This window comes from Psammomys obesus, unplaced genomic scaffold (assembly GCF_907164565.1).
Source record: "Psammomys obesus unplaced genomic scaffold, mPsaObe1.curated_primary_1811, whole genome shotgun sequence".
Lineage (NCBI taxonomy): Eukaryota > Metazoa > Chordata > Mammalia > Rodentia > Muridae > Psammomys > Psammomys obesus.
In genome coordinates, this window is record NW_026592710.1 from 3,950,016 (window position 1) to 3,973,411 (window position 23,396).

At 51.8% G+C, this 23,396-nt stretch overlaps 2 protein-coding genes across 2 annotated transcripts in view; one reads left to right on the forward strand and one right to left on the reverse strand.

The window, feature by feature from the left end:
• The first annotated feature begins 545 nt into the window (after window positions 1-545).
• Thap3 (THAP domain containing 3) lies at window positions 546-5,777 on the forward strand. The gene is made up of 4 exons (XM_055615287.1): window positions 546-653; window positions 3,757-3,949; window positions 4,709-4,810; window positions 5,082-5,777. Exons 1-4 carry the CDS (start codon window positions 580-582, stop codon window positions 5,361-5,363), a joined length of 651 nt encoding a protein of 216 aa, XP_055471262.1. The 5' UTR covers window positions 546-579; the 3' UTR covers window positions 5,364-5,777.
• Window positions 5,778-6,343: 566 nt separating this feature from the next.
• Window positions 6,344-23,396, reverse strand: part of Dnajc11 (DnaJ heat shock protein family (Hsp40) member C11) — a 49,236-nt gene continuing 32,183 nt past the window's right edge. The window contains exons 5-16 of the mRNA XM_055615212.1: window positions 21,213-21,341; window positions 20,046-20,168; window positions 19,161-19,234; window positions 16,767-16,956; window positions 16,068-16,153; window positions 15,595-15,711; window positions 10,647-10,802; window positions 9,733-9,802; window positions 9,049-9,106; window positions 8,818-8,960; window positions 8,245-8,374; window positions 6,344-7,577 (exon numbers count right to left, since the gene is read on the reverse strand). Of these exons, the coding sequence (XP_055471187.1) occupies window positions 7,552-7,577; window positions 8,245-8,374; window positions 8,818-8,960; window positions 9,049-9,106; window positions 9,733-9,802; window positions 10,647-10,802; window positions 15,595-15,711; window positions 16,068-16,153; window positions 16,767-16,956; window positions 19,161-19,234; window positions 20,046-20,168; window positions 21,213-21,341 (1,302 nt within the window). The 3' untranslated portion in view covers window positions 6,344-7,551. The remainder of the gene's footprint in view (window positions 7,578-8,244; window positions 8,375-8,817; window positions 8,961-9,048; window positions 9,107-9,732; window positions 9,803-10,646; window positions 10,803-15,594; window positions 15,712-16,067; window positions 16,154-16,766; window positions 16,957-19,160; window positions 19,235-20,045; window positions 20,169-21,212; window positions 21,342-23,396) is intronic.

A 23,396-nucleotide genomic window follows, 5' to 3' on the forward strand; every position in this document is an offset into this window, starting at 1 on the left:
GCAAGCTGAACCCGGTGTAGGCATTTACCACCAGGAAAAGGACTGGCCCTGAGCTGCTTCTCCAGCTAGCTCTCAGTTCCTCGGTCACCCTGGCTCTGTTCAGGTGTGTGGGGCCTGTGGGGTTGGGAGTCGCCACAGCCTTTAGGGTCTGCAAAGTTTGGGATTGGGACCTTGCTTGGGCATGGTGTAACACGGCTTTAACCGCAGCGCTTGGCAAGCGGGTCTGAGTTCGAGGTGAATCCGGGGCTAGGCATCTATCCAACGAGCCAGTTGACGGTCCAGAGGGGTCCAAGTAGGAGTTTAAGGCCCGTCAGGCTCTTGTACCTGTCTCTGAAAAGGCAGGACCGAGCCCCTACCTCGGAAAGCTTTAAACTGTTAGCCGAGTTAGGGGTTAACCCTTCTCTAGCTTGTTGCTTGGGTGGGAGCCTTACGAGGCATTCCCCAGGTCCCAACCGGTTTTCAGGGAGCAGAGCAAGCCCGCTCCCGGCACCGGGAGGCTTGCAGGCTCCGCCCCTCAGGCTCCGCCCCCGGGGCCGCGTGGCCGCCATCTTTGTTCCGGGCAGTGGGCCCATCTCCGAGATGCCGAAGTCTTGCGCGGCCCGGCAATGCTGCAACCGCTACAGCAGCCGCAGGAAGCAGCTCACCTTCCACCGGTGAGGGACGGGGAGCCGGGACTCGACCCTACAGAACTCTCGCCGGCCGCAGTGCACCGGGCGGGAGCTCGGGAAGGCCCAGGGTTTGCGGGCGAGGTGGACCGGGACTGCGGGGAGGGTCGGGCAGGGCGTCAGCGGCGCTCCCGCGGCCTCACAGCCCGCGCTCCGCCGCCCCCTCCTGCTGCGGGCTTGGGCCGACCCGCCGCGCCTGGAAGCAGTAGGTGCTCAGTGTGAACAGGATGGGCGTGAGTGGCGGCTGGCCGGGGCCCCCCTCTGCCTGCGTCACCTCGAGGAAGGCTCAGGCGGAGGTGCATGGCCTGGAGAAACGAGTGCCTCCAGGATGGCCGGGCCTCGTGGCAGGGACTTCGGTCGTGGGAAGGTGGTGGATCCCCGGCCCGGCAGCGCCGTTCCCTCTTCCCAGTGCGACTCACGCCGAGTCCTTTCTTTCTTTCTTTATCTATCTTTCTTTTGACAGAGAGACAGGGTTTCTCTGTGTAGTCCTGGTTGTCCTGGACTCGCTTTATAGACCAGGCTGGCCTGGAACTCAGTGATTCGCCTGCCTCTGCCTCCCCGAGTGCTAGGATTACTGGCGCGTCCTGCCAGGGACGCACTTTGAAGGCTCCGGCTTCCAGCGGTGTCTGCCTGCAGGGTTCACTTCCCTGAGGCCTGGCACCGGCTGCACACTCCCCACGCCCCGGCACACTGTGGGTGTTTCCCCTGAAGAGCAGAACCACAGAAACACAGCAGTGGGCAGCTGTGAAGACTCCGCTGACACCTACTTAGTCTCTTCTCCCACCTGGCTACTGCCCGCCTGTAGAGTGGGTTGCTGTGGCCTGAAGTAACGGAACCCAGCGCGTGCTTTCTTCCTTCAGGCACTGTCGAGAGAGACCTCCTTGCCCCCCATGCGCTACCGAGTTCTGTATTCCGGTGAAGACGTGCCGGGAGCCGCGTTCTGCAGTTGAAGGGTCTTGGGCGGCGGCGTGGGTAGTTGTCAAGAGACCTGTGTCATGGGGCCATGTTGCCATATGCTCAGATATACAGCCCTCCCCATTCGCTCTTGTTTTTTGTTTTTAAATTTATTTGTGTATGGAAGGCTCATGCTCTTGCCATGTCTCCCAGGGGTAGTCAGCGGACACCCTTTTCCTGTTCTGTGAGGCCACAGAACGCAGAACACAGAACTCAGGTTGGGCTTTTTGCCAGGCGCCTTTACCTGCTGAGCCAGCGTAATAGCCCTCCTGCCTCTTTTCAGCCCGGGCCCTATTCTGTAGCGCTAGCTCCTCCGGACCCTCACTATGTAGCGAGAACTGGCTTTGAAAGCCTGGGATTCCCCACTCCCTAATGCTAGGATGCTAGCAACACGTGTTAGGGAGACTTCTGTATTTTACTTTGGTATTGAGGATGGGCTCAGGCCCTCAAGAGTGGCTGGCAGACAGGCGCTGTGCTGCAGAGCCATGCCTCCAGCCCTTCTCTGCTATCCCCCTGTCTCCCAGACAGGGTTTCTCAATGTAGCTTCGGCTGTCCTGGAACTCGCTCTGTAGCCAGGCTAGCCTCGGACTCACAGAGATCCCCCTGCCTCTGCCTCCCAAGTGCTGGGATTAAAGGTGTGCACCACCACCGCCTGGCTTAAGTGTTTATTGACACAGGCATTGTACATACGGTAGGCTTCCTAAGGACATTTTTCATCCTTGTGGCCTCCTGCCTGCCTCGTGCCTGTGCTCACCCTTGCTCCCAGGCGGTGTTGCCTCTATATTTTTGAGAGGGAAGGTCTTGTATAGGCCAGGCTAGCTTTGAACTGGACCCTCCTGCTGGGATTCCGGCACGTCCCATCATGCCCAGTTGTCTTGCTTATCCTTCATGTCACCTGCCTTTGTCTTAAATGATCTCTTTGGACTGGACTGGTCTCTTCCCCACTTGACTCCCAGGGTGCATCTTGACCTTTGTCCCTTGTCAGTCTCCTTCAGCAGGTTCTCCCGCTTTCCACACTAAGTGTTCAGGGTTGCGCCCGAGTGCTCCCAGACTTCGGGTTCTGCTGGGGCATCCCCAGGCACATGGCCCGTCTGCCACTCTTGAAGAGCACCTTCACATCTAACGTATCAAGCGTGTGTTCACCCAGACCTGCCCCTCAGTGGGGCCCTCTCCGTGGCAAACATGAACAAGCAAACCTCGATGCCGGCTTGCTTGCTTTCTCTCTTTCCTCTGCTCTCCCCTTTCCCTTCTATCATCTTTCTCTTTCTTTTCCTTCCTTCTGCCACTCCCCCATTTGCCTGCCTGGAATTCACTGTGTACACCAGGCTGTCCTCACTCACAGAGCTCCAGCTGCCTCTGCCTCCTGAATGTTGGGATTAAAGGCCTGTGCCACCGCCACCACTTGGCTGTTTTTGTTTTTGACACAGGCTGCCCTTGCACTTACATCAGTCCTCCTGCCTCAGCCTTCCAAGTGCTGGGATCGCAGACTTGAGTGGTTACCCTAGCATTGCCCTGCTTTCGCCCTGCCCCACTGGCCTCAGCACTTTCCCTTGCTCACCCCTGGTTTTCACTGTCTGCATTCTCACCACAAGCCTGGTGCATACAGGCTCCCCTCTCTCCTTTTCTCATCCAGACCTACAGTGGTGCCCATTGCAATGCCCCATCTACCTAAACAAATACCTGTGTCACGTGGTTCTTCCTCCAGCTGCCCCACCCCCCATCTGTAAAGGCCGAAGGGTTTGGCTTCTCACCCCCTGCGGGTCTGTTCAGATGCCACCTTGGCCAGCCCTGACTACCACAGGGCTTCCTCCTGTCTTCAGCTGCTCCAGCCCTCACAGTCTGCCTCAGCTTGCTTTGCTGATATTTGAGGTGCAGGCTCCTGAAGGGCTAGCTCCTATCCGCTGCCATGTTCTGGCAGGAAACCAGGGCCTAGAAAGTGGTGAGCCAGTGAAGGAAGGGTGGTGGCTCCTGGCATGTGCTAGGGCACGGCTCTCTTGGGCTCTTTCACTATGTTCATGATCTTGGGATTCACGTGTGTGTCGATAACAGCCATGGTGAGAGTTTCGGACGGTAGGTATGATTAACAAAGCGGATTACCGAGTTTCCGGAACTGCGCCATGGAATACTGTGCCCATAGGTTCCCGTTCAGCCGCCCGGAGCTGCTAAAGGAATGGCTGCTCAACATTGGCCGGGCTAACTTCAAGCCCAAGCAGCACACAGTCATCTGCTCCGAGCACTTCAGACCCGAGTGCTTCAGCGCCTTTGGGAACCGCAAGAACCTGAAACAGAACGCTGTGCCCACCGTGTTCGCTTTCCAGAACCCCACACAGGTAGGGTGCTGGTCTGCTCCGCCAGCGGGACTGTGGGTGCTGAGCGGGGAGCTTACAGTTAAGTTGTACTTGGACTGTGATGCAGCTCGGTTGGTTGAGTCCTGGCCTACGCGCACACCTTTGATCCCAGTGCTCAGGCACAGGCATGTGGATCGATAGAGTTCAAGGACAGCCAAGGCTATAGAGAGAAACCCTATCTCACCACCACCCCCAACAAAACAAAAACCGTGGGATCAAGCCCTCGCACTGTACAGCTTGTGGTAGTGAGGCTTGTCGTCCCGAAATTTGTGGAGCAGAGGCATAAGGATAAAAACCAGCCTGGGGTACACAAGACTCTGCCAAAGAAAGAGGAGTTATTAAAAGCTCCTTTAGGATTCATCATGTGTGCTGGGGCCTGGGGTGCTACCTCAGAGAGAGGTGGGCATACCCGTTCTCTCCACACACCCGGGCTGCTGTTCGGTGGCAGCTTCCTGGTCGGGTGGCCCCCACAAGCTTGAGTTAGCGGAAGGTGAGAAAGCTGACAGAGCAGAGCATTAGGTTCTAGTTCAGGGCCTCTCTCAGGCAGAGGCTGTGGCCTCAGGCTCCCTGTCAGACGGCAGTGGGTCAGGGGCTGGAGACCTGGAGTTGCTGGGAGGAAGAGGCGGGCTCTGCCTGCAGATGCGCAGCCCTGCAGGGATTACTCGGGGATGGACGGTGGCAGCTGTAGGAGGATCCAGTGTCTGCCAGCTCAGCCAGCCTGACTCCGCCTGCTGTTCCCAGGTCTGCCCTGAGGTGGGGGCTGGTGGGGACAGCTCAGGGAAGAACATGGACACCACAATGGAAGAGTTGCAGCCTCCAGACACTGAAGGCCCCGTGAAACAGGTAAGACCCTGGGATGAGGTGCTCTCAGAGGGACAAACAAAATGAAGAAACCCAGTGCCCCAGAGGACACAGCAGAGCAGGAGCAGCAGGATAGGCGGCTGAGTGGCAGCCCCTCAGGAAGACTGCCATAACAGCACACCAGGATTTCAGCAGGGGAAACAGGGCCGGGCTGAACCCGAAGGTACAGGCCTTGTGGCCGCAGCTCAGGTGCCTTCCTGCTGGGGACACAGCGCCACCTGGGCAGCTCCTCAGCACTGACCTCTGTCCTCAGGACTTACCAGAGAGAGCAGAAGCAATGGAGGCCCCCAGCCTGCCAGCCAGCCCCCTGTTGGAAAGGCCCCTTCCAGGACAGCCGTCTGATCACAGCTATGCCCTTTTGGACTTGGATACCCTGAAAAAAAAACTTTTCCTCACGCTGAAGGAAAACAAGAGGCTCCGGAAGCGCCTAAAGGCACAGAGGCTGCTGCTGCGGAGGACATGTGGCCGCCTGCGAGCCTACAGAGAGGGACAGCGGGGCCTGCGGCGGGCCAGACGGCCAGCACAGCGGAGCTGAGCCCGAGGCTCTGGGACGTGGGGAGGGTGCTGACACCCTGGCAGCAAGTGGAGCTCAGACTGCTGTGCACACTTGCCCTCGCTGCTGGCAGGATGGGGTGCTGTGACTGGCAGCTATCAGGTGGGGCCCAAGTGCTGCGGAGTCAGGCAGTCTCAGGGGTCCTAGGCTGAGGCTGGCAGCTGTGGGGCTGTCTTGCAACAGTGAGCAAGTGTGAGGTGCTGTCACAACCCTGTCAGATCCTCCCTGAGGTGGCCGTTCTTACAGGCCCACTCCAGGAACAGGTCTAGTCCATGGGCCCTCACTTCCCCAGAGGAACTATTCTGACAGGGCACGGATCCCCCATCAGCTGTATTTCTCAGTGACTCCTTTTTTGGCCTGGTTTGTGTGAATGTGGAATAAATTCTTTGAACGCTGTTTAGGTTTGTCACTGTTTCATTGCTGCTTAGACCTCTCCCCACTCCATAAAGGACAGACAGGTGTGACTACAGAAGCAACCTGGAGAAAATAGAGGTGGGCAGGGGCTGCTGTACCGAACCAGGGATGGGGCTCTTTGAGAGACTCCAGGTTTGGTTTCAGCACTTAGAGGATGTACCTCCAGCTGCAGGGGAGTCTATGCCCATTGACCTCTGAGGGCACCATGCAAACATACGATGGTGCACACGTGCAGGCAAAACACCCGTACACAGGAAGAACAAAGAAACAACAAAAATCATCTGTGAGCAGAGGCACAACCTGTTAACTCCAGCACACAGGCTCATGAGTTCTGGGCCAGCATGATTCAAGTGCAAACACAAAATCTTAGTTCTAATTTCCTTATGAGGTTCTGTATCTGAGGTTAAACACTCAGCACAAAAAATGGAGCTACAGCTTCAACTTGTGACCAATGGTCTAAGCTGAAGCAGGGATGGGAAAAGGTGCTTGGGGCATCGTAGCCCACTGTCCCTTCCTAAACACACACACACAGATGGACAGAAGCGGCCTCAGCTTTCAGGTCAGGTTTATTGTTGGGCAGTGCTGCCACAGTCAGCTTCAGACAGAAGGGGCAGCAGTGCCCAGGGGCCACAGGCCACTGAGTCAAGGCTCATGCAACAGTGCAAACTGCATTTCAGCTTGCGGGGCAAAGAAACATCCTTGTAAGGAAAAAAAAGATAAACGTTACAGAATTGAATTGCTTTTTAAAAACTGAGGGGTCTTGAGAATGCCTTCAGCAGCTGCTGCTGTGGGTTAGAGCCACTACTGTGGCAACACCTGTTTAGAGGGTAGAGCCTGTGTGCAAGGAAGGGGTCTGGGAGCCAAGACTCCCTGAGGTGCCCTGGGAGGGCCTGGCCTGGCGAGCAACAGCACCACCTGCTGGGCACTCATTGGAGGTGCAGGTGCCTGGGCCGGCCTTGGGTCCATACCCAGGATTTGGCAAACTCGTGCCCCAACGCCCTGCAAAACTCCCCTCCTTCTAACACCATCCTCTAGAGGAGTGGGTGTAGGCACGGCAGGACAGTGTCTTGTGGGGTGGGGTGACGGGTCCACTGGCATCAGGGTGTCTTCTCTTAGCAATGTGGGCAGTGTGCCTGGACAGTGCACCTTGGGACCGGGGGTTTCCCCTCTGTGCCAAGCCAGGGCCTGAAGGAATGATTTGAGAAGCTCTGGTCGTGGGAAGAAAGAGACTAGTTTCCACACCCGTTGTCTCAGAAGAAAAGCAGTTTTATAAACCCGCAGTCCTCTCTAGTCCATTCAGTGACGTTTCAGAAGAGAGAGGTGGCTTGTGGGAAGTTTATTGAGCAGCACGCGACACACCGTCCTCCTTTCCATGTTTCCCATGTGCAGCGTGGGTGTCAGGAAGAGCTCCCATGTGTGAGGGCAGAATGTTCCAGATACCTCCAGAGGGCTGCTGGGAACAGCCACTCACGATGAAGACCGGGGTGGATGACCTCAGAGTTGGCTCAGGCCCTGCCCTCCAGGAACATGATCCTTGGGGTTAGACATGGCTGTGCTGTGGCCTGGCAAGGAGGCCCTGCAGTCCTACCCACAGCGCCCACGCAGCTCAGCATGTCCCTTCACATAATTGATACAGAGCCACCTTCTCGAGAAATAAACTAAAAACATCTCACATCTGGGTTTTCCCTGCTTCCAAATTTGTAGACTCCCAGGAAAAAGGTTTTGTAGCCTCTTTTTACTCAGGTCGCCAAGTAGTTTACCCATCTGTGTCGATCCTGTGAGCTGGGGAAGAAAAGAACAAGTCAGGCTGGCAGACGGCAAATACGTGTCCTCCGCCCCCTTCCTCCGACATTGGCCAGCTCTGCTGCTCCTCTTTGAGACAGGGCTTCTCCTAAGTTCCACCACACTCAAGCAACTGCTTCTGGATCTGGGAAGAAGGTATCACTTCCACACAGCCTCTCACAGCTGTGGCCACGTGTCACATCTCCCAACCCCTTTTGAATTTCTGTGTTTTGTCTGAACATACGGATGTGTATGGATGTGCAGCACATTCACGCCTGGTGCTCATGGCCAGAAGGGGGCATCAGATCCCTTGAAACTGCAGTCACAGATCGCTGTGAGCCACCATGTATGTGGGTGCTGGGAACTGAACTGAATTTTGTCTTCTGCAAAAATAACATACGCTCTCAACTGTGAGCCCTCTCTCTAGCTTTTTCCTTTTTTTTGGAGATGAGCCTCACTATGTAGGCCAGCCAAAAGCATGATTGATTTGGCCAAAAGCATGCTCTGACTCTTGTCTGTGATGAGCTGAATGCTGCTTCCTGAGTCAAGTTCCTGGCCCAAAGCATCTCTAGGCATCTTTGGGATCCAGTCCTGTCCCCTCAATCCTTCGGCTGTGACTGATGAGCCCACCTGCACAGGAAAGGTGGTGCCCAGGGCAGCTACTCACATTGCTTTGGTATCCTGAGAGCCTCACTGTCAGGCACCAAAACCTGGTGAAGCACGCCTCGGAACTGGTACAGCACTCGAAGACTCTTCTCCTCCCCAACACATGGGTCGTAGAACCCTGGCAGCCCAGCCTGTGAACAAACAGAGGGCCAGCCCTCAAGCCCTGCACCGCTCCCATCTGCCCCCAGCTGGGCACAACCTGGATGAGGACACGCACTTTGGAGCTTGATGAAGGAATGAGAATTTAGTTTATGGAGGTAGTGCCAGATTGGTCCTCAAGTCCCTTTCTCAAGCCAGCCCGAAGCCCACCAGACACAGCCACAGATGACTTCTGAACCCACAGCCCTTTTTAAATGAAATGCAAGGGCCAGGAAGGCTGCTGTGGGTTGTTTGCTGGACCTGTGGACACTTGTGAGTTGATTTTAGAGTCCACGAAAGTAGGCCGTGGTGCCGGCACAGGAGCTATCCAGGTACTGCAGGCCTGACCGTCATTGTCACCTGGCTCTGGACCCCAAGCTGCCTTTTGCTATGGATCCTGGTTTGGAGCAGGGTCCAAGGTGCCCTGGTGGTGTACCTTGGAGGCCTCAGTGAGGATGAGCTTGGAGTCCTTTACCAGGCACTGCAGGGGCACTGTCACATCGATCACCTTCACCTTTTCATTCTTCTTGCTCTTGTCATTGACAAATTTCCCATACCAGGCGTTCACGATGATAAGCCCTGGGGACAGACCGGCAGGAGATGACACAGGCTGCCTTAAATTTGGCCCCAGCACACAGCCCAGCCTAAAGATGGCACGCCCGCTCACCCATTCGGGACTCCTCTGCTTCGATTATTCTCCGGACAGATTCCTGCATCAGTCGAACCTGAGAGAGGACGGACATGTCGGGGACCCTGGGCTAGCTTGGGCTACATAACAAGAGTGAGGTCATCTAGGACACACTGTAAGATCCTGCCTCAAAACAGGCACTTCAAGTGAGCAGCTGGACCCCTGCTTTTCTTTGAAAAGGACCTATGTTCTCTGTGGAGTCATGCAGCAGGTAGGGATGTGTGCTGGCCCCCAAATGGGCACGTTTGCCTGGGGACATGGATGGCCTCACATAGTCTGTCTGCTGTGTGCCTTTGCAGCCTGTCACAAGAATCCTATGGGACTCTGCCATTAAGCCATGACGATCCCTTGCCACCTATGATAGGCAGTACATAGAGGGAGGAAACAAGGGCAACACCTGCCCCTTCACAAAGCCTTGTTAGGCCTCTGGAGGGTCGCACTCGTCACAGACCGAGGTCTCCAGAAAGTGCCCCTCAGGCCACAGAAGAGCTTAGGAGGAAATGAGGTTGTTGGGGAAGAGGAGCCCTTGGGCTCTGTCTGGGACCAACACTGGAGAGTAAAGGAGTTTCTTTTGCAGTCCCAGCTTCAGCAGGGTGGGCTAGAAGGGACTAGAGGAGGCTGCCCTGTGCCCTGGACTGTGCACAGCAGCAGAGGGGCACTCACAGCAGCTTCTGCCTCTTGCTTCTTCTGCAGGATGTCGCTGGCTGTGTTCTCCCTTTGCTTTTCCAGTTCCCTTTGAGATAGAAGCAAGGCACAAGTCAGTCTATGGCAGGGGAGCTGCGCCCCCTGCTGGACTGTGCCCACCATGCAGTCTGTGATCTTAACAGGATTTCTGCTTGTCTAGGACTTCAGCACAACCAAGGCAGCCTGAGCTCGCCTTCCCTGACCACCTCTTCCATGGAGCCTCCTGAAATGCGCTCTCCTTGGGAGAAGACTCCAGCAAGCAGGGGAAACTCAGGCTGCTCTGGATGCACAGAAATAGTCATTCTTACAGCAAAATATAGGGACTGAGGGTTGGCCCCCCAACAGCCCTGCCAGAGACCCGATGGAGCACACTCTTTGCCTAGGTTTTAAACACCCATGGGAACTGGGTGGCTACACTATAGTGACGAGGTCATAGGCAGCCAGAAGGCACCTTGTCCCTCCTCACAAGTTCAGGGTCTAGAGATTAACACAGGGCTTCTCCATCGCTTGGGTTTCGGATGGATGCTTGGGGTCAGTTCTGGCTCAGGGGGCTCCTTAAAAGAAACTGTAAAGCCAACTCGGTTACATGGTTTCCGTGACTACAGTTAGTGTGTGTCAGAACAGATTCATTCCACTTCAAGCCAGGGTGAGATGTCTAGGACCAAGGAGGGAGATGGCATTTCTACTGGTCCCATTTAGAGCATCATTTTATAAAGCAAGTCCAGTCATTTGTGCAGGTGTGACTGACTGGCCAAGAGTGACTGGGGCCTGTCAGGACCTGGGAGCATGCTCAGCACTTCCTTGGCATTAACCTGCTTCATTTTCCCAGGAACAGATGCAGCTCTCTCTGCAGTTGAAGAGATTGAAGCACAGGCTTCTAATGAGAAACTCACCTCTCTTTCTGAGCCCTGAGGTAAGGCTTGATGATCAAACGGTGCATTGCCAAGTAGATTACTAGCGGCCCCACAGTGGCATAGAACACAGCACTGGGGAGCAGCTGATCCGTCAAGTGAATCGGGAAGAAGTAGGTCTGACTGGCCCTGTTCAGCCTGTGGGAAACAGAGCAGAACATAGAGGATGTGCCAGGTCTTTCAGAGAGGAGTGCTGGGGTCACCACTTCCGGAAGCCAGCTCTCAGGAAGCAGCACAGCAGGTCCAAAGCTGAGTTCCTTATGCGCATGACGCAAGAGCCCACAGTGTGCTGACCTCAAGGGCAAAGGGAGAGTGAATGCTTAACTGGACGCCACATCCCTATGGCTGTGTTGTGTCAAAGGTTTCTGAGGACAGGACAATGGTCCCAGAGAGAGCCTGTGTCAGTAAGTGGGATGTTTCAAACAAGCCCACGTATTTCAGAAGGTACCAGATTAAGAACGCTTTGCAGTCTGGTGGTGGCGGCAGCAGCAGCAGCAGTGGCCTTTAATCCCAGCATTCAAGAGGCAGAGGCAGATGGAGCTCTGTAAGTTTGAGGCCAGCCTGGTCTACAAAGAGAGTCCAACATAGCCAAGGCTGTTACACAGAGAAACCCTGTCTCAAAAAACAAACAAAACAAACAAACATGCAAGAACACTTTGTAAAGGATGAGGCATTCCTGACCAATGGCTGCATGAAGAGCAACTATAAACGTCACCATATATGAAAACTAGAACTTGGGGGCTAGAGAGAGCTAAGGCTATGAGCACTGTAAGAGCACCCAGGTTTGCTTGCCAGCACCCACACTGGAGGGCTCACAGCTGCCTATAACTCTTAAATCCAGGGGACCTGATGCCCTCTGCTGACTTCCAAGGGCATCTGCACGTACATCTGCATATAAATGGACATTCGCACAGAAGACAGAAATAAAAACAAATGTTTAGAAAAAATAACAAGAGCTTTATCTATTTTTTGAGATGAGGGATAGGGAGGAAGTATGTTTCACTATGTTGCCCATATGGTCCCTGACGTACTACTGGAACTCCAGTTATCCTCCTGCCTCAATCTCTTTCAACGAGGCCTCAGACCAGTGTTCATTCTATTTTAAAACACAGACACTGAGGTGCTGAATGGCGGCAGGGCAGGTGAGCAGGAGCATGTGGCACTGGGATGTTTCCCACTGTATGTTTTGGTACTGCGCAGAATCCAGGCGTGCCAAGCACCTGCTGGTCCCGAAGCTACTCAGCTCATTTAGGTATGCATGCATTTAGGCACACACGCATCTGTCGAGCTTTACAACAAGGTTTCCTTGTGCATCCCAGCCTGGCCTGGCACTATGTAATCTAGACTAGCCTTAAATTTGAGACAAGGCTTACTGTATATTCCTGGCTTGCCCAGACTCGATATGGACCTGCTCCTGCTTCCTGAGAGATGATGGGATTAAAGGCATGCACACACTAACAAAAGCAAATGCATGTGCTACAATGCTCAGCTAAGCAATGTGCTCTTAGTGAAATTGGGAAACAGCATGAACATTAAATTTGTAAGATGAAATAGAACATAAAGGGACTTCATTGCTATAAATGCTCTTATTAGAAGGCACTCAAGCCTGGCATGGTGTCACACACATGTAGGCCCAGTGATGGTGCTGCAGAGACACTTGGATCCTTGTGAGTTTGAGGTTGGCCTGGTCTATCTAGTGAGACCCTGTCTTTAAAGACAAATAGAGGATACAAATTACCAATAGGACAAATTACAAAGAAGACAGGCAGGTGACAGGAACAAATCAATGGTAAGAAAGTTCAGACTTAGATGAAAGAAACACACTCCTTGAAACACACGTAACAAATACAACGTTAACAGAAGGTGAAATAGAAAGATTTTTAAAGCTCTATGTTTGTGGAAAAAAAAATTAATTCATTTAGATTTGGGTCCTACCTCCAACATGCCTAATTATATACATAAATATTTGGAAATCTGAACTCTAACATACTTATGGTCAAGGTTAAAAGACATCCAACTGGCATTCTTGTTTTGTCTTTGTTTTTCGAGACAGGGTTTCTCTGTAGCTCTGGCTGTCTTGGAACTGACTCTGTAGACCAGGCTGGCCTCAAACTCACAGAGATTCGCTTGCCTCTGCTTCCCAAGTGCCGGGATTAAAGGGGCATGCCACCACTGCCTGGCCAATTTGGGCAGTTTAATACTATCACAGGAAACACAGGATGAGAGTCCAGTTCACAGTTAAGTGCTGAGCAGAGGTTCTCGGTGTAAATGCAGCTGAGGACAGGGTCTCAGCCATCTCCATGCCTCCCCAGTGCTCTCTGTTCACACAGAGGGTTACAGTCAGACAATCTGACCACTGGTGTCCAGGAATCTCAGCTCAGAGATGCAAAACGGTAGTGTGCATGCAGAAATCTATGCATATTCACTAGTCTATGTGGCTGGTCTCTGCTACTTTGTGGGTTCTTTTTCCAGCCCTTTATCCCTCTGGTTTCACCCCTATTACTAGATAGGAGGGAGAGAAGGCAAGAGGGGAGAGAGAGAGAGATCCTTGAGTCTAGTTTCTTCTTTGCTTGTAGCTGGTTTTTACTACTTTGTGGGTTCTTCTTTTTCCCACCCTTTATCCTTCCAGTTTCATCCTCTATCAGTAGGAAAGAAAGAAGGATGGAAAGGAGAGAGAAAGATCATCATTGAATCTAATTCCTTTCTTCTTATTTCTTCTTTGAGCATGAGCAGCCAAGGCCCCTGAACGACCAATAACCACCCAGCCCGCCAGCATTTATACACCCTCTGAAAAGTTCCCAGTATTCCAAAGGTCACACAATCACAGAAACTACCCGCCGCTGGCAAAGCCACGCCTATGCTACAGTACAAGGCAAATCATAGTTAGCTGGTGTGGACAGTCTGTGGTGGTACCGTATACTCACACCTGGATTAAAAGAGAACCACATTCTTATAATATTTCTGTATTTTCTAAAGTAACCAAAATTCCAGAATTCTCACAACAAGCATATTTAAGCAGTTATTTAACTCATATGCATGACTGTTTTGCTTGCATGTATGTCTGCACCGGTGTGTGCAGACAGTACCTGCAGAGGTCAGACGGGAAGCTTCAGTCATTGCAACTGGAATTATGAAATTTAGTTCTTTGACTTTTTTTTCTTCTATTTTTTTGGTGGATACTTGTACGTTTGGAGACCAGAGAACAACCTCCACGTCACTTCTAAGGAGTTGCTCACCTTTTTGTTTTTCTTAGATAAGATCTTTCACTGGGCTGGAGGTTGGCTAGCAGGCTAGGCTGGCTGGCCAGCAAATCCCAGGAATCAGTCTGTCTCTACCTTCCCAGAAGCAGTACTACTGCATGCTCTATCACACTGGACTTTTTCTGCATGGGTTCTGGGGGGTCAAAGGCAAGTGCTCCTTGCAAGCACTGTCCTGACAGCCGGCTTCTGCCTCCCTGATGCAGCACTGCAGTCTCGGCTATCACGGCCACGCCCTCCGGCACCACTCGGCAATGCTGCGCTGCCAGGATCTGTGCGACCTTCCCTCCAGCATTCATGATGCAGGGTAAATCTGTACATGTGACACTCACAGAAACAGAGAGGACGCTGTGCACATGAGCTAGAGGTTCAGGAAGCCAGCCAAGACTGGGCTCTTCAGGTGAGGACTTTGGAAGTACAGTACAGCCATCCCCAGGGATGCATGAGGCATAGCTTCTAGGCCTCCATCCAGTACTAAAAACACGGGCCACGTGGGGAAGAGAACTTCCACCAAGGGCTGTGCTCCCCAGAGAGGCCTGTAATGGGAAGTTCCAGTTTCTTTGTATGCTATGTAAATATGCTTTTATTTTAATCCCAAGTGTGGGATTTTAGTTGGGTTATCGTTTGTCCACACCTGTTAATTCGCATGGAGAGGTGTGGTCTAGGAGTATAAATGTGAGGCCAAGAAAGAGACTGTGTGGCTTTCTGTGTTGCTGGTAGCAGTCTATAGAGACCAGAGACGGTGTGGTGGTTTGGAGCAGACAGAAATGCTTCCGGGTGCAGCCTTGTGAAGGAGCCTGCTAGTTGCATCTGTGGTGGTATAGAGCCCTAAAAGAACCCGGTGACCCTAACTAGCTGGGGGAAATAAAGGGGTCTGGGGCCCTTTCCCCACTAACCTTTTCTCTCTCCTACTTATGGTTGGGGGGGGCTGAGGGCTGAACACCCCAAAAAAGCAGAGTTTAAAAAAAAAACAAAAAAACAAAAAAACAAGAGACACAGTTGCCTGTTTGGGAGACAGGAAGAGATAGCCAAAAAGAAATCAGAGCTACAGCTTGGTGTCTAAGAACCCTGGCACATAGAAGTCCAATGCAGGCTGGAGAGGCAAAGGCTGCTGCTACCAAGCCAGGAGCAATGAATAGCTGCCTCTGCATGGAAAGGAAGATGCCCAGGTGGGTCAAAGCCTCCAGAGAAGGCTGGGAAAGAGGCTCAACTGCAATACCACAGGAAAATGAGCAAACATGCACACAGAAGCTAGATGTGTGCATGTCTGAAATCTCAATACTGAGATGGCTGAAACTGGAGGGTCCCAAGTTTGAGTTCCAGGCTAGCCTTGGCTATGTGAGACCATATCTCAAACAAAAGTCCAGGCAAACTTTTGAAGCCCTGGGTAGCATGGAGGACAACTGTATGTTGACATGCTATTACACAAGAAGGAGTCTGATGCTGCAAATGCCTATGGTGGCATGGGGTGGGCACAGTGGCCACTGGCAGGGTTGGAAAGGTGTGAGGGGCCCAGTGGTCAACATAGTACCATGGAAGGCGGGAGCCTAAGCCTCCACTAACACTGCTGTGTTTGTCTCCTTGACCCCTGCTCAAGAAGCTGACACAGAAGCAATGGCACACCAAGGAATTTAATCCCATCCCCTGGTTAGCAAGGGTCAGGTTCAACTTACTTGACTTTGAGAGACACACCCTGAGGGACGCCAATGCTCACAGCCGCACCCAAGACGCTGTGTCGTGAGATCTTCCTCTCAGCTCCATACTCCACTATTGTCCCAAAGAAGCCTGCCCTGTGGGGACAGAACACAGCTGCCGGTATGTATCTTTCCTGCCCCCTGGTCTACACATGGGAGTACATGAAAACAAGAGTCCTTCCCCTACTCCACATCACCCACGGGAGCAGGTAGCTTGATGCTCCTGGGGGTAATAGCACCTCTGGAATACCTGGGAGGTTCTCTTGCAGCAGAGCCTCTCAAGGCCTGCTAGAGCCTCTCAAGGCCAGCTAGAGAGCAAATCCCACCACCCAGCACGAGGCAATGAGGGGCATCACAGGTGTGACAAAGACACATTGGTGCCAGTCACACCTCTACCCTGAGAGCTCTCCTCAGAGCTGGCTCACCTCTCTGACAGCAAGGCCAAGACTTACTTGAGGGACCCTTTCACACGTGTTTGATCATCGTCCTGGAACTTGTGCTGATAGCTGATGAGTGCAAAGGAGTGAGGGATTCCCAGCTGAGGAAAGGAGAAAAGGGTGCAGGGTCACCCTCACCATTCCGGAATGATGCCTAGCTGTCTACCTCTGATGGGATCTGCAGAAGGACGCTCCATTAGGGCAGTCACAGCCGCTAGCTGTGTAATGTTCTGAGAGCTGTTAGTGATCTGCCATTGTTAGACTCACACAAAATAAGGTAACAGAGACACCACTGGGTAACATGGTCTCCCCAGAAATCTCCCACTGATAGAAATGCTATGAAGCGCACAACTATAAAAAAAAAAAACCGAGATTTTTCATCAAGGTGCAGTTTACTAGCTTCTCAAGAGAAACACAAATCTCTGGCAATCCTGAGTCCACGGTGCTAGGAGGAGGAATGGAGGCGCATTCATTCTCAGAGACCAGCTTCTTTCTCTTCCTGCCTGGCCACAGCACTCGAGAACACCGTTCTGATATGAGGATGTGCAGCTGAGCTACTTTCAGATGATCTGAGCATAGCCTCGGAACATCCTCCCTCTACACTAGAGGCTGCCCACTGCTGAGTGTACCCAGAGCTGCCCCCCAGGACTTGGGGCACGATACGCCGCCTTCCTCCAGATGCATGCTCAAGAGAGGGCAAGCCCCTCCGCTCACCTGCAAGGCCACAGTGAAGTGGCAGGTCTTAGTGTCCCGGACGATGCTCGTGTTCATTGCTGACTGGATGCCCCATCGCCACTGCAGGTAGCCCACAGTGTTCTTGTCCAGGTTCCGAGCTAGGACAGTGGTAAGGCCAGGCCGGATTCCACGGGATGAAAACTGCAGAGCACAGTTTGTCGTCACAAAGCTGGGGGGACACAGACAGAAAGGGTCCAGCTGTCACGGCTCTTAGCTGTTCTACCGCGTCCTCCTGCCACACTGAACATCACTCCACAACATGTAGGCCAGTGCTAATAAGCAAGGAGAGCAGCAGAGCAAGGGAAAGAAAGTGCACGTCTTTCGAGCTCCTCCCTGGCGAGTCTCAATCCCCACCATCCGTCCACTCGTAAATCAGAGCACCTAAGTGCTGTGCGCTGAGCCAACAGAAGGTAATGCTGGGGACGCTTTCAAACACTGTAGCTTCGAAACTCTGTGAATGCTGAAATCACCTGGCTGCTCTGTAGCCACTGACAGCTGACTCCTCTTGTCCAGCATCCCAATTCTTTAGCACAGGCTGGGAGCATAAACAGCCCCCAAGTGGTATCAACATGCAACAAAAAGTAGAGCCAACCACCTCAACAAACACACCTCAGACTACGTCAGAAGCCCTGGGAGGAAGGAGCTCAGCTCACACACATATGTGCGTACATGCGCACACGGAGGTTTCTATTTTAGGAATGCTTCGCCTACATTCACGCACGTGTGCCACATGTGTGCCTATTAAAGCCTCTGGAACTGGGGTTACAGATGACTGTGAGCTGCTATGTGGCTGTGAGGAATCAAACCCAGGTCCTCCCAACAAGTGCTCTTAACTGCTGAGTCATCTCTCTGGACCCCAACAATTTTTAAAACCTGCCCTCAGGGTCCTAATATTCAGCCCTGCTGTGAACTAGTTCACTGAAATGACAGAAGAGCAGTCTTCCAGGAAGGACTCTGACGTCAGCGTCTAAGAAAGAGCAGCCCCACCTTCTGGTTCGAGGAGGCATTTCAACAGTATGGACTGAAGGGTACTGCCCCACATTCACGGTGCTGTCTAGTGATTTCTTGATTTTCTAAGGTCTGGAGATAACATTAGTGCCATTAAGGTAAAAACCATAACTAACTTTTAATCCGCAATTCTTTATACTCCCTTCCAGTGGAGAGAAACCTCAGAGAAGCTCAAGGACGAGATTTAGGATTCGACTCTGTCCCAAAGGGAGGGAAACAATCTGGTGGGCAGAGAAGCAAGGCATTCACTGGACAGAGATGCGACCATCCCACAAGGTTGTCTGCTTGGGGAACAGGGTCTTAGATAGCCCAGAGGCTGGCCTCTGATGTGCTATACAGCACCGGCTGGGTTTGAACTCTTGATCCTCCTGAGTCTACCTCTCAAATGATGGGATTACAGACATTTGCTTGCCTTTCCTGTTTTTTTGTTTGTTTGTTTTTTTGAGACACCATCTATATTGTCTATACCTGTCTCCAATTTGCAGTTCTACAGCACTGGCCTCCAGAGCAGTGAGGAATCAAAGGCATATAACCACTAAACCTGGCCTCACCCAGCAACTTTGTTCTGATGTAAAATCTTCTGTATCCCAGGATGATCTCAAACTCTCCAACAAGTAGCTGAGGATGACCTTAACTTCTGATCTCCGTCTCTATCCCTGCACCACTACACACACCTGGAAGATTGAGTGTGGACTTGGTCATAAAGCAGGGAACCCTGAAGGGGAGACGTGCCTGATCTGGCCCTTACATCCATCAGTGAGCACAGACTAGCTCTGGCTGGCCTTAAACTCACAGAGAGGTATCTGCTTCTGCATCCCAAGTGCTGGGGTCAAAGGTGTGATGTGACCAGTTCCTTCAAGGCTCTGCGTTGTGACTCTGCACTATAATGGACTAGTATCTGGAACTGTGAGCTGAAATAAAGTTTTTTTACCCCTCCGCTGCTTTCAGCAGAGTGTTCTGTGTTACAGCAGCTGGGAAAAACAAAACAGAAGCCTGGAGGTGTGCCATCAGTTTTAGCTTCAGAGGCCATAAAAGCTTTGGGGTGGCCACGTTCACAGGACCACCAGGCAGTCTCCACAGCCTCTGGGAGAGAGACAACCCGCATAGACACAGACCCTGTTCCATGGTTCTCACAGGGCCAGAACACACACGGTCCCAAGTTTGGAAGCTTCTCAGCCCAGAAGAAAGTCTGGTGGGGCTGGGCCTGCTTCCCAATACAGAGCTCTTCCCAGCTACAGGCTGCCCATGGCACTTGTGCTATTGTGCTCACACAGCACAGTAACTTCAGATGTCCACAAGCACAAGAATTCACAGGCTCTAACACCCTAAGTTAATACAGCATAAAGAGTTTTCGTGCATATTTACCATCTTGGTGTGAGATTACGGAACAGCTTGAGACCAAATAAAGGCCCCTGGAGGTCTCCGGCTCCAAACTCCAACTGTTTGGAGAAACAAACAGAGAAAGCATTACTAGTGTTCTACCTATGGCACCAACCCAGGGCTCGGCACCCACCTGGCCAGGCTCTCAACAGAGGGCTGGCAGACTCCTAATGTCTCAATGGGGTTTTTTTCAGCCCCAGATTCACAGGGAGCCCAGACTGTAGACAGGGACTCCTCCAAAGACAATTTTAGTCCTGAATCTTGGCCTTCCTCAGCTCCAGTCAGAAGGCAAAGGAGGCTGGTGGGCCACACCCCTCCCCGCTGCAGGGCCCACATGCTTCATGCTGCAGGCAGCTGTGCAACTCCACACTGCTGGCTCCTGACGGGAAGGTCTCCCAGGAGCTGGGATGGCCTCATCAGCCCATTAGCCTTTCCATACCGCCCCGGCTGCCTCATATGCTAGCCTGGGTGACTTTCAAGTAACTCTTGAATGCCTGTTTGCTGCAGCTGCATTTGCTCAGCAGTGCTGGCTCTTTCACTGTCACCAACCATCGACCAGGAATCGTGACTGCCACCACTTTGTGGTGGTAGAGCAAAGGGTCATCTCAGGGAAACAAAGACACTGACTTCCCAGGGTTGGAGTGCTGAAGTTAGCATCGCAAAGCATCCTGACTTTAAACTGTTCTGTGGACTGTCAGGACTTCTCAGACACAAGACATCACTCTTTTGTGGTTAGTCAGCGTCTGGACACTGACATTTAGAACTGTGTTAACACTGCAGCGTGAGCACCTCAGGCAGTGAAGGTTAGCTTGCAGTGTGACTGTTCAATAACAGGGCCATGTATGGACATCAGAACCCAGCTGGTCTTACCTCACCCCATCCCTTTGCAGAAGTGACTCGCCGGAGTGCAAAGTTAATGGAACCGCCGCCATTGCCATTCTGGGTGGAGAGACTTCCAGAGAGGATGGCTGTGTCTGTGGCTGTCAAGGGTGCCTAAGAGAAGATAGCTGCTGGTAGCAAGTGCACGGAAGCGATGGGACACAGGTCACCTGGCAGTTAGGAAATGGGGACAGGTGGCCTCCTCAGGCGCTATGCTCTCCTCTCACTTCACATCAATGCATGCGGCCATGAAAGCAGTTTATTCTACAAAGATTTCTTCTTGAGGGAGTCTTAGTAGGTGGCCCTGGCTGTGAGGCTGCGCAGATGAGGTTAGCTTCCAATTTATGGGATGCCTCTGCCTCCTGAGTGCAAGCCAGGGTTAGGGGACACGACCCCGGCCATATGCATTTATGTCTGTATATGGCCTGCTCTTAACTGGGAGACACAGCTACCTACTGAGTTACTTGAGCTACGAATATGTCAAGGCAGAATCATGGCCTAGTGCACCACGGCAGGGGACTCATGGCGACCCCACTCTGTGATGTGCTGCCGGGGCTTTCAGTTCCAGCTTACCACCCAGGTTCTGGCTGTACTGAGGGTTCTTCAAGGAAGCAACCTTCTTAGAGTTAACTATATGGGTAAGCTGACACATGTGGTAATAAAGGTGCCTTGAAGATAGAGTCTGGTTGTCTTAGGTGGAACGGCCTGACCCTAGTGCATCCAGGGTCGAGAGGATGCATTCTAATTCCTTGGCTCAGGACCAGAGGTGCTACTGTCTTCTGTACAGTCAAGTCCTTAGAACTGAGAAAAGCATAGAGAACTATATGCCAGGAAGCCCTGCCCTCTTTCCTAAACTCCGTGACCTTGGGCTTCTGTGCTTCCACCATTAGCATTCCTAATTGGCAAGATTAGACCTTGGGAGCTGCACACCAGCACAAAGCTGCCCTGTGTGTGGGCAAAACAGTACCAAACAAGGCCAAATGAAGCATGCTGGCATGTTTTCTCTCCCTCACTCTTATCCCCGACCCCGCCAGCGGCTAATTGCAGCCTTTCATAAATAAAGATGAGGAGAAACCCTGAGCCAACTCTCATCCAGCTGCTCCGGCACTGCGCCTCATTAACTCAGGCTGTACTCGGAGAGGTGTCTGTGTGCTTTACCTCAATGGACTGGGATATGTGCATTTTATTAATCTCAATCTGCGGAAAGCCACTTCCGGACACATCTTCATATTCCTCATCATAGCGATCAAAAAGGTCAGTGGCATCTACTCCAACGCTGATGGTTCCCTGGGGCAGAAAAACAGCAGTCAGCACGAAGTGCTGGTATTTGTGGAATAAAAACACTGAAGCAGAGTGCTCAGGCATCTGAATTCACGGAAGGATGGTGCACCACGAAGCCCACAGGGCATGACTGTCACGGCTCACATAAAGCACTGCAGAATACCCTGGAAAACCCTGGCACTGCGGGCTCTGCTTTTAAGACTAAGTTGAGCAACAGAAGAGAGCAAGTTCACAAATACAAAGCTGAAACTTTGCTGACTGATTATCTTCGGGTTACTATTGCAATGATGAAACACCACGACAAAAAGCAATTTGGGGAGGAAAGGTTTCATTGGCTTACACTTCCACATCCACAGTTCATCACTGAAGGAAGTCAGGACAGGAAGGGAATCTAGAGGCAGGAGCTGCTGCAGAGGCCATTGCTTACCGGTTTGCCCAGCCTGCTTTCTTATAGAACCCAGGACCACCAAACCTGGGGTGGTCCCACCTACCATAGGTTTTATCCTCCCTCATCAATCACTAATCAAGAAAGCTTACGAAGGCATTTTCTTAATTGGGGTTCTTGCCTCTTAAAAGAGTCTAGCCTGTGTCAAGTTAATATAAAACCAGCCAGCACACTGATAAAAATACTTACTCAGAAACACAAGGTTTATCATTTTCTTTCAAAGCTCTAAGACTTTTTCTCAGGAGTACATATCTTAATCCAATGAGTGTGTGTGCTTGTGCGTGCACACAAAAATACACATTTTTATTTCTCTTCAGCCTATTTACTATTTTTCAAGATAGAAACTCACTTTGTGGCTCAGGCTGTTCTATGTCACTATGTAGCTCATGCTGGTGTTGGTATATTCTTTTGGAATGTATACGATCTACCTTTGTTCATTCAAATGCTGATTTCTCTCCCCCCACTATCTGGTTTCAATCCGGACATTGCTTGGAGATGCTTATTCTAAGCACCACCTGTCTCAAGTGTGTGTAAACATGTCACCATTTGTTCTTTATACCATCAATTAAAACAACCAGCCACAATGCTGAGCAATGGAGAGGATAGGGTGGGACCCTGGTCCGGAGTGGGAGGAAGAGGAACGAGGCAGGGAGGAGAGGAGGAGAATCTTGAGAGAGGTGGAGATTCTGCAGGAGAGGGATTGGAACCACATGGAGAAATGAACCGGACCTAAGATATGACTAAAAGCAAGGATAATGGAAGAAATCTGAATGGTAGGAAACTATGTGGGTTTGGAGGTTTAGGATGGAGTAATCATTGCCCAGCATTGTGTTCTAGGTTAATTAAATAAATCCTAGTCTCTGTGTGGTGATTTGAGTATACAGCTGGATTAGGACTAACTACTCTTTTTTTTTTAACTTTTTAAAAATTTTTTATTAATTACACTTTATTCATTTTGTATCCCCCCATAAGCCCCTTCCTCCTCCCCTCCCGATCCCACCCTCCCTCCCGTTTCTGCATGCATGCCCCTCCCCAAGTCCACTGATAGGGGAGGTTCTCCTCTCCTTTCTGATCTTAGTCTATCAGTTCTTGTCAAAAGTAGCTGCATTGTCCTCTTCTGTGGCCTGGCAGGGCTGCTCCCCACCTCAGGGGGAGGTGATCAAAGAGCAGGCCAATCAGATTATGTCAGAGGCAGTCCCTCTTCCCATTACTAGGTAACCCACTTGGACACTGACCTGCCATGGGCTACATCTGTGCAGGGGTTCTAGGTTATCTCCATGAATAGTCCTTGGTTGGACTAACTACTCTTTAACTAAAAAAATATATATCAATAGTAAATATTAATACCCACAACATGTTGGTGTTTCCACTTCTCAAGTGCTGGAATTACAGGAATAAACTAATGGTTAGCCTGACTCCATTTTAAGATTAAAAGTCATCTTGTGCCAAGCAGTGGTATACACGCCTTTAATCCTAGCACTAGGGAGGCAGAGGCAGATTACGGCAGATCTCAAGTTCAAGGCCATCCTGGTCTACAGATCAAGTTTCAGGACAGCAGGGGACAAAACACACACACACACACACACACACACACACACACACACACACACACACAC